This window comes from Schistocerca serialis, chromosome 2 (assembly GCF_023864345.2).
Source record: "Schistocerca serialis cubense isolate TAMUIC-IGC-003099 chromosome 2, iqSchSeri2.2, whole genome shotgun sequence".
Lineage (NCBI taxonomy): Eukaryota > Metazoa > Arthropoda > Insecta > Orthoptera > Acrididae > Schistocerca > Schistocerca serialis.
Genome location: NC_064639.1, coordinates 888,677,823 through 888,688,446, shown reverse-complemented (window position 1 = coordinate 888,688,446; position 10,624 = coordinate 888,677,823). Strand labels below are relative to the sequence as shown.

At 46.2% G+C, this 10,624-nt stretch overlaps 1 protein-coding gene across 1 annotated transcript; it reads left to right on the top strand.

The window, feature by feature from the left end:
• Positions 1 to 5,776: 5,776 nt before the first annotated feature.
• LOC126456496 (aspartate, glycine, lysine and serine-rich protein-like) lies at positions 5,777 to 10,217 on the top strand. The gene is made up of 3 exons (XM_050092246.1): positions 5,777 to 5,958; positions 9,679 to 10,117; positions 10,173 to 10,217. Exons 1-3 carry the CDS (start codon positions 5,777 to 5,779, stop codon positions 10,215 to 10,217), a joined length of 666 nt encoding a protein of 221 aa, XP_049948203.1.
• Positions 10,218 to 10,624: the final 407 nt, after the last annotated feature.

The window sequence follows — 10,624 nt, the reverse complement described above, 5'->3', positions numbered from 1 at the left end:
TCGCCTCTCAGAACTGGGAGATTACTCCTGCGCCCTAGATGGTGGGGGGCACTTCCCTCCCTGTTGCTCCTCTACCAACCACTTCAGGAGCAACACCCTGCCAACCATCAGGGATTTCAGTCCCCACTTCTTTGCCAGAAAAGCGTAAGGCTACTATGGCTCCTCTCGCTAGGAAGACGTCTATTGGGTCACTCTCTTCCCACATTTCTGCTAGTGGGAAAGATGACACCCGCCAGCAGCTGAAGAGCCGAAAAGCATGTGGTCGTAGGACTTCACGCTCATCCTCCGTCCCAGAGACTGATTCAGTGAAGTCCTCCCAGCCAGGGAAAGCCAAGGAACAGCGCGATAAATCGAAAAAGAAGACCCCTAAGAACAAGGAAGCCGGCGCCCTCAGCGTTGCGTGTACTCGACCCAGTGTACCACTGTGGCGTTCGCCTAGCGAAGGGAGCTTTTAGTTAGAGTCTGGTGACCAGTGTCCTGATGGAGGCTGGAGTCCACCCATTGCAGATCTGACGTGCACAACTGCTCGCCAGTTACGTTGCACATGTTCGTAGTTCTCCTGCGCATCCGAATTACCACCTCCTTTTTCCACCCACAGCAGTTCGTCTCCTGCATCGGCGGCCCAGGTCAGGGCTAACAATTGCGATTCACATGTGAATCCTCCTGTCTCAGTTGGAGTCCTTCCCTTTACTACCTCGCACAGAGGTCCGTCCACATACACCTTCATGGTGTACACCTAGGCTGCAGATTCGTCTGGACATTTCACATGACCTAAGGACTCAGTTACTCCTGCCGTTCTCTGTTGTCACTTCCGCTCGGCTCCTTGACATGTTCCGGTGCTCTGAAGTGGTTTACACCGACGGCTTGATGTCTGATGGTCATATTGTCATCCCCTACGTCCATGGAGGCCATTTTGAACAGCATTACTTGCCCAATGGCTGCAGTGTATTCACTGCAGAGCTGGTGGCCATCTCTCGTGCGCTTCAGTATATCCGTCCATGCCCTGGGAATCGTTTCTTCTGTATACAGACTCCTTGAGCAGCCTACAAGCTGTCGACCAGTGCTACCCCGGCCATCCTTTGGTAACGTCCATCCAGGAGTCTATATCTTGGACCCATCCTGTCGTTCAGTGGCGTTTGTGTCGACCCCAGGACACGTCGGCATGCCAGGCAACGGACTAGCTGACAGGCTGGCCAAACAGGTTACGCGGAAACTGCTTCTGGAGATGGGCATCTCTGAAGCTGAGCTGCATTCTGACTTACGCTGTATGGTTTTTCGGCTTTGGGAGACGGAATGGCACAACAGTACACACAACAAATTGTGTGTCATTAAGGAGACTACAAATCTGTGGAAGTCTTCCATGCAGGCCTCTCGCAGGGAATCAGTTGTCCTCTGCCAGCTCCGCACTGGCCACGCTTGGGCGACCCACGGTTGCGTCCTGCTCCGTATAGACCCACCTGAGTGTCGGTGGGCGCCCGGTTGACAGTGGCCCATATTCTGGTGCACTGTCCCACAGTGACTGCCCAGCGACGAAATCTTGGGCTACCGGACTCGTTGCCGCTAATTTTGTCTGACGACGTCTCATTGGCTGATTTAGTTTTACGTTTTATTCGTGAGGGTGGGTTTTATCATTTGATCCAAGTTTCAGCGCATGTCCTTTGTCCCTCTGTGTCCTCCACCCTAGTGCTTCTAATGTGTTGCAGAGTGGCTGGCTTCTCCTTTATTTTCATGGTCAGCCAGCCATGGTAATCTGCTTTGTTGTATTAATATCTTCATCCAGTTTCCTGCGTTTCTGTTGTTTCCATGTCTCCTTTTGTCCATTTACATGTTTGTTGATCTTCATCCTACTTGTGATTTTTTCCTTTCATTCCGTTTTGTCAGTCTCGTTTGTTTTATTCTCACACATGTGGTATTGTTTTATTCGGAACCAGGGACTGATGACCCCATAGTTTTGTCCCTTTGCTTCTCTTTCAAATCAACCAACCAACCTCTCTGGGTGGAGTCATGCTGCTCATCCAGGACGACGTTCATAGTCAAGCCATTTCCTTGAACGCTCGGCTGCAAGCTGTTGCAGTCCACATTCTCCTTCTTCAGTTAACCTTTTCCCTTTGAACTGTTTACATCCCTCCGTCATTCAGTTTCACCAGGGCAGACTTCCTCCAGCTTACTGGACAGCTCCCGCACCCCTTTATGCTGCTCGGTGACTTTAATGTGCACCATCTCCTATAGGGATCGCTCAGAACCTGTCCAAAGAGGGTGCCCTCTTGGCTGACCTTCTCATTCAACTTTACCTCTTCTGCCTTAACCCACGTTCCTTTCAGACTCCACGCACATCTACTCTCATTTGGAGTTCTCATTCTGCACTGCCCAGCTTGTCCGTCGTCTCGAGTGGTCCGTTCTCTCAGACATGTACTCGAGTGACCATTTCCCGTGTGCTATTTGTTTGCTGACTCCTACCCCACCTATGTGCACACCTAAATGGCAGCTTCCCAAGGCTGACTGGAGGCTTTAATCCTCCCTGGCGACCTTCGACGAACGACTTTTTCCAGATGTGTGGCCAGGTAGAAGACCCTACCAACACTATCGTTAGCGCCGCAAAAAGTTCCGTTCCTCGCACTTAATAATCACCGAACCGTGTTGCCGCCCTTTGGTGGACTGTGGTGTGCCGCGACACAATTCGTGCACTCAGACGTGCTCTCCACGTTTTTAAACAGTCATCCTACGATGGCGAACTGCATTCGTTGTAAAAAGTTGCGTGCGCGATGTCGTCCCATTCTTCGGGACAGCAAAAAAGCTCGCGGGATTACGTTTACTAGTTCTTTTAACAGTTCCACTACCTTTCCCGTCGTGTGGCCCAACCTCCGACGGCTCGCTGGGACCAAGGTCCTTTTCCTGACTTCCGGCCTGGCCGTAGCAGACACCTTTATCCAGGAAACCGGTGTGCCTTACGATTCCGTCACAAGCGACGTCCTTATTGCTACCGCCATTAACCCTATTATGGCTTGTCTCCTACTGGGCATCTCTGGCTCCCTTTTAGTTGATCTTGCCGTCTACTGCAGTTCTGCACGGACTTGTCTCATTGAGCGGCGTCTTCAGCGTTGTCTCGATCGTCTTTAGGCGTGGAGCACCAATGATGGCTTCCGCTGTTCCAGTGGCAAAATCTGTAATGTGAATTTCTGGCGGCGCAATGGATTTCATCCAATGTCTTCACAGCTTGGGCCTGTTGCTCTTCTGTTCGTTGAAGCTACGAAATTCCTGTGGTTCGTGCTCAATAGGAAACTTTCTTGGTCCACCCGCATGTCTTACCCGGCCGCCCACAGTACGTGAACCTCAGTGCCCTACGTGTCCTCAGCGGTATTTCATAGGGAACGAATCGGACCACCCTCCTCCCTTGTACCGGTCCCTAGTCCGTTCGAAACTCGACTATGGGAGTTTCATTTATGCATCTGCACGTCCGTCCATCTACTCAATACTGTCAACCATCGTCGTATCCGTTTGACTACTAGCGCCTTTCACACTAGCCCAGTTGAGTCTGTATGCAGAACCTGCCGACCTGCTGCTGTTACACCGTGATTTTTTTTTTTTTTTCCCTGAGCAGACACGCATGCTCTTTGTCTGCCATGTCTGCCATGCCTGCCATGTCTGCCAAGGCTGCAGTCCTCGCACCTCGGCCCGCTAGTTCTTCCATTCCTTCAGATATTCTTTGTGTTGTCGTCTTTCAGCAGGTGGTGTCACTTAGGTGGCACCACTGGTCTTCCCTTCATGGGAACAAGCACTGGGGAACTAAACCTCTACCAGAGGTTTGGCCGACTTCCTCTCGGCCGTCTCCCCATGACGAGATCATTTTAGCTAGGCTGCGTATTGGGAACTGTCTTTTTAGGCATCGCTATTTGTTAAGTGGTGATCCCTCACCACTTTGTGCTCATTGTCATCGACCTTTAACGGCTCTTCATTTCCTGACGGAATGTCTTTTTAACCCTCACGTTCTAATTTGTGTGCCGTCTGAGTTATCGGTCGTTTTAGCAAAAGACGCGCGTGCTGTCGACCGCATTTTACTTTTTATCCGACATAGGAATATGGCGTTGTCTTTATGGCGCCTTTTATGGCCCTGCCTCCAAGTGAAAGTATCTACTTCTAGCTGTCTTTCCTTTCGTCAGTACGGCTTAAGGTGTAGTAGCTTTTAACTTCTTATTCGTCTCCGAGTTCTACTGTTCCGACAAGGACGCGTATGACCTTAGTCGTTTTTTGAGTCCTAAAACAAAAGGAAAGAAAGCAAGAGACTTGTAACTCATGTCTATGAATTGAAACGGTTTTTTGCTCCTCCTGAAGTTCCGTCACTCACCACTTTGTCATGTGCGCAGCAAGTCGGTTCAATCTGGCAGAAATCTTGGCTCTCGGCTTTATATTTCAGAGGTACCCATTTATATGTAATTCGTAGATATAAAAGATATGAAGCAAGCGACATTTCTACCCTATCCCAGTAAGGGCACATCAAACTGATCTACGAAAGTCGGACATCGTGTGGTGGTTGTTATCGCCATTAAGATCGAACATATTAGGGCTCCAAGATAGTGGTGCATACATACAGAATTTTCAGAACCGAAAGCAACTGAAGGCACATTAGAAAACTTACAACTTTCCTCAGAAAGATGATACTGTCAATGGAGGATGACAGACTAATATTTTTATATTGCTAAAACGATAACAAAATTGGGAAATGTGGTTATCTGTTGCAACCAGCCAGTGGCCATCATCAGACTGACTACACAAAAAAGAGAGAAGACCAAAACAATCATTGAAGAATCTACAAAATATGCATGACAATTACATATGTGAATGATGAAAAAGAATAAAATTGTCACTCTTCAAGCTTTCTCGGCGGATATGTTGTAAATAGTCTTCATGGGTTTGCTGCCGGATCACATTGTGCAAATTCCACAATATTTCCTGCTGTGGAATTTGCACAATGTAATCCGGAGGCAAACCCTTGAAGACTATTTACAAGAATAAAATTATTCCTACGTGCTTATGGTGCAAGATATTTTGAGAGCTTCCCATTGCTTTATCAACATAGCTGAAGACAAGACTAGTGTTGATGGTGTCGAGGTGGAGTGCAATCTGTGTTTTTTCATACATCAAGTGTGCAAGTTGTTTTAAGAATATTTCACTCTAGTGTTTTCTTTTGTTAATAAAGTTTTAAAATCTAACAGAACAATTCCAATCGAAATTCTATGGGGATCATGTTAGTGCAAATATAAAGTATTAATTATATTTTGAAACATTTTTTCAGTACAAAGTACTTTTTTGTATTACATGTGAAAAATTAAAAACTTCACCCAAATTACTGAGGTAAGAGACGGCCGTAAACAAACAAACGATTACTCGTTCATTCACAATGTGGAAGAGGAGACATTGTTCTCAGATACTCGACGTCAGTCCTAGAGGACACCAAGAATAGGATGGAATGTGAGATTTTCACTTTAAAGTTCTCAGATACGTTTAGTCCAAGGTAGGAACCATTTCTGAAATGGTCACAAGAGTTGCAAGAAAGTACTGGTGTCAGAGGGCAGTCGAATAGTGAGCAACAACTAAGGAGATATGATTCAATTATTTATTTATTTATTTATTTTTAGTCAACACTTGCACCTCATGCATTTTAAACAGGTCACGCATGACTGACTTATGGAACTGTTTGAATTTTCAGGTAGATATGGAAGCACATCACCCCCTCCACAACTTCAAAATCTCCAGCATAGACACGTCATTCCGGGCAGATATGGCGAATTACCTGCGGGCCTTGCGGAAAGACGTTTTGCGGCTGGAGAGCGCACGGAAGGCGATGAGGGCGGCGCTGGGAGTGCAGCCGGCAGAAGTGCTGGCCCGCGCCGCACAGTCCGCCCCCACACTGCCTCAGTCCAGGGGGCTCAGCAGCAGCCACCAGTCCCCAGCCGGGTTAAGGTGGGTAACAGTACCAGCTGCCGTCTCCAGGAAGCAACTTCAAAAAGTAAACTGCACATTATCATAACCAACTGAAATTGAAAGCTGTGCTGCACTTTGAAGTGACACTGATACTATGACACCACTTTTCAACATAATCAACAAGTCTCTCTAAACTGGAATGTTCTATCAAGGGTTCAGTTCCTCGGCAATAGAAATACATTCCTTGGGCATACAGCCTTCAAAGATCTGCTGGGTGAACGTCCATAACATGTAATATTTTCTGACAGTGAACGACTGTTGTTATCCAGCAGTCTTCGTGTGGGACGAGATGTGTAACTTACTTCCTGAAGTTACTATATATTTGGGTTGATCTCTCAGACTCGTGAATGTGCATGTTGGCTTGGTTTCTTTCGTTTTTTGAAAAGCGAATCTGTTGTATGAATGTGTGGTGCCTGTTCTTTAGGACATGTCCACCTTCTTCAGTACAGATGCACAAGTACATGTGATCTCTTGTGGGAATCTCAGAGTAGCGAGCACGAAGGATACAGACTGCGACTGCTGACAGGTGGTGCACAGTGGGAGTGTGGGGCGGCCTTGGCGCATCCTGAGATGCTGAGATAGTCTGTGCAATTGCAGTAACACTGTGCCCTGTATGCTGCAGTGGTTAATGCACGTGCCTAGTAAGCAGCAGACAATCAGGACATCCCAGGTTCGAATTCCGATCTGGTACACATTTTCGCTCGTCGCCGCTAATTCTGTGTAATGTCCCATTGCGCCTGACGTTAGTAATCCCTTCTCTTCTCTTCCCTTTCCTTTCTTCCCTCCCCCACTGCACCTTTAATTTAAAAATTATTTTACAGTGTTGTCCCGTTAAAAATTTTTCAACATTCGCACCACTACCTCAGTAGTCAAACATACCGTATTTTCAATGCTGTTCTGTGTTTATTCTGAACTGGTATCAACCCCTTACATTTTCTGGACCATTCATAGAATTTTAATTGTGCAAGTTTTTGGTATGTACTCCCTTTTGTGAGGAAACGGCAGTTTCGTAGCATTCTACCAATGAATCATAGACGGTCACTTTAAAACTGGGTGAATTTGATGGTTCCACTTGATATCACTACACTACTCCTAAAGATTTCAGTGACATCACTGATTACAGCTGCGACTCAGTAATCCATCATAGGATACCATGCAGTTATTTCTTTGTGAAGTTCAGAACTTTGTACATTTGGTACTGGCTGATAACTTGTCGATTTATCTGGAAATTACTGCAACTTTCACACACTGAGGTAGTGTGTGTGTGTGTGTGTGTGTGTGTGTGTGTGTGTGTGTGTGTGTGTGTGTGTGAGATAGAGAGATAGATACATAGATATACATAGATACATAGATACATAGATACATAGATAGATAGATAGATATGGAGTGCCTGCCCAGGCAGCCATGCCTGTTACAGCACTGCTTCTAGGAAGGAAGAGAAGGTGTTACAGACAGATCGAGTCCTCCCGGCGCACTAACAACAAAGCTTGATGTTCTGACCAGCCTGGATGTTTGTTTCAGCAGATTTCCTATATCCCACCAAGTTGTACCCAAGTGCCGCTTCAGTTAACGCGATTCGCGAACATTTATAAAACTTTCGCATTTCCACTTGAATAGCATTACATGCGGAAAGTTGGAGTATTCGTATTCTGTCTGAGGGTAAAGGGGTGGTGAGAGAAAGGGCATCTGGCCAGGCCTTCAACTAATCATCCCAAATCCGTTAATAGCAATACCACCCCTGCCCAGATGTGGGACAAGGCACAAGAAAACTAAGAAAAACGAAAAAGATTACAATTACGTAATGGGGAAGTATACGAAGCGTCAATTACAACTCTCAGGAAGGTACTTTATTGATTGAAGTGCGACTCTCACTTGTGCTGGTAGTTTTGTGCATTCAGCATTTACGAAAAGCATTCTACCCTTGCTACTGGAACCTGGTACTCGCACCCAAACACGTCCGTCGTGGTGGAGCGTGGAGCGGGGGGGGGGGGGGGGGGGGGAGAAAGGGGGACTGTAGCTCTTTAGCTTCAAGTCCGAAGACTGGTTTGATGCAGCTCTTCACTCATGTAGAAGAAATACCGTCCTTCTGGGTAAAACACATGAGGGAAAGGATCTGAGTACAAATGTTGAAACACAAATAACAGTGGGGCTCAAAATCTTCTTATGCGACTTGAACCTGAGCAGAACCTGAGGCACCGTAGGATAATGTAACGCCATCACCACCTCATACAGTACTACTGTCTCCATAACGTCTGTTACTAATGTCAGAGTATGAACGCACAAGCGTAATTATTTAGAGCATAAACCAAAGACAAAAGTGCAATTACCAATCCTATTCAGTAATTAAATTACGTAATTTCCACAATGAGTGTCTCGCTATGCAGTGGAATGTATAACTGACATATTAAAACTTTGCGTGAGACACACAAAACGCAGAGCTAGCCCGTAGTGACAATTTTGTTATTGACAATTTGGACGCTCTAATAGAGCAGAACTGGTCACAAAATACCGCGATTCAAGTTAAGGATCCCATTTCATACACACTTTAACAGGAATCCTAGGTAGTGAAAGATGATGTATTCAGTCTAGAGACTGGTTTGATGCAGCTCTCCTTGCTACTCTATCCTTCACAAGCCTCTTCATCTCCGAATAACTACTGCAATCTACTTCCTGCTGAATCTGTTTATTGTGTTCATCTCTTGGTCTCCCTCTACCATTATTACCCTCCTCACTTCCCTCCAGTACTGAATTAGTGATCCCTTGATGCCTCAGAACGTGTCCTACCAATAGATCCCTTCTTCTAGTCAAATTGTGCCACAAATTCCTCTTCTTCCCAATTTTATTCAGTACTTCATTAGTTACGTGATATACCTATCAAATCTTCAGCATTCTTCTGTGGCACCACATTTCGAAAGCTTCTATGTTTCTCCTGATAACCACGTCCTCTTGAGTAGTCCCCGCCTAGAAATCAAAGTGGGGACTAATTTATCTCCGGAATAGTTTACCCAAGAGGACGCCATCATCATTTAACCATACAGTAAAGCTGCATGCCTTCGGGGAAAAATGACGGCTGTTAAGACATGTAGTAGTATGGTGTTGCAGCCAAGGTGAATAGGGAACTTGGATTTTGGGAAACTTGCTGTACGTCTGTAGATGAAACCACACGTAAGATACTCCAGTACGACCAAATCTAGAGAACGGTTCTAGTGTTTGGAGTTCTTAGCAAGTAGACACAGCCACAGACATCGAATCAATTAGGGACGCACTTCTATGATCTCAGCATGTCAGCATAAGCCCTAAGAAAGTAAAAGACAAATTTTCGGGGAACTTAAAATCAGAATATTCAAAACGAAGCCTACGTTACTCTCATGAATCGCTGTTGGGCAAACTCACAGAACCGGGAACTATTGTGCGATTATTGTGAAGTCAGGAACGAACATCTCGTGTAGGAGTCACGAGACTAATATAAATGGCATAAGAAAGCAAAGAGAAGCATTGAAACAATTCGAACCAGCGATTAGCCATCCTCAGCGGACACGCATAAAAAACAGTGTTGTTTTATCTTCCAGAAAATAAATTTTAATGTGTTGCTAAGAACTAGAACTAGGCAATAGTTTCGTCAGTATCAGAGTCCTGATATTTTTATTTATTTTCTTATTGCGCTACAGAAAGGTTCACTTCCTGCCTTATTTCTTACAGGAGTTCAAGCAGTGAATCCGAAGGAGAACAAGGAACGGATTCCAGAGTGTCACAGTGGCGTCAGAGACGGAAAGGGCGGAATTCCTCTTCTGTCCTGGAATTCCGCCGACAACGATCTCCAGATGAAGCCACAGAGGGTGGGAGCAAGAGGAAAGAGTCATCAGATAGCAGTGGTGCTGGTGACATAGAGGAAACTGGTCAGTCAGGGTCCGGCGGAGATAGTGAAAGAGAAGCGCAGGAGTCCAGCGGCAATGGTGCTGGTGGCTTTGACGATGGTGACGCTGGCGCATTTGGCGGTATTGGTGCTGGTGATGGTCAGCCCTGTGGATCTGGTGGTACTGGTGCTGGCGATGTGGGTCGAACATGCTCATCTGGTGGTACTGGTGTTGATAAAGATGCCTACCCACCTAGTGGTAATGACAATAGTAATGACGTCCACGTATCTTATGATATTGGTGCTGAACACAAGACGAAAGTTGGGGTGTATGCCAAAGATCGTGATAATAGCAAACCCAGCGGTGAACTGCCTGTCAGCATAGGCGAAGAGAACGTTGAATGCCAGTCGTCCACCTGTACTAGCGCTGATAAAGTTAAGGTCCAAGCAACAGGCGACGTGGGCGGCAGAAGTGGTTTTGCCAATGCCAGTGGAAAGAACAGCGCCAGCACAAAGTCTTCCTACTCGTCCAGTCGATCGCCTTCCTGCTTTGCTAAGAGTGGTGCAGCTAGGGGAGACGAAAACTGGATTGCTAAGGGCAACCAGGAGAAACCTAAAACGGCGAGTGGGGGCGTGGATATGGAAGCATCGCAACATTCTTTGGTGAGTCTTGCAACAACAGTGCTGTTATATTCTTGGGACGTAAAGGTCATTATGATCAATTTGTTCGTGTGTTCACGTCACGGAAAAGGTTTTCGTTTCCGTTTGTTTCACACAGTCAGACCAAGAACA

Bases quoted from the DNA above. Each gene is read 5' to 3' on its own strand.
- LOC126456496 (XM_050092246.1), top strand. From the start codon at position 5,777: ATGGCGAATTACCTGCGGGCCTTGCGGAAAGACGTTTTGCGGCTGGAG. The intron at 5,959-9,678 runs GTGGGTAACAGT...TATTTCTTACAG, and splicing joins CAGTCCCCAGCCGGGTTAAG to GAGTTCAAGCAGTGAATCCG. The intron at 10,118-10,172 runs GTATCTTATGAT...TGTATGCCAAAG, and splicing joins ACAATAGTAATGACGTCCAC to ATCGTGATAATAGCAAACCC.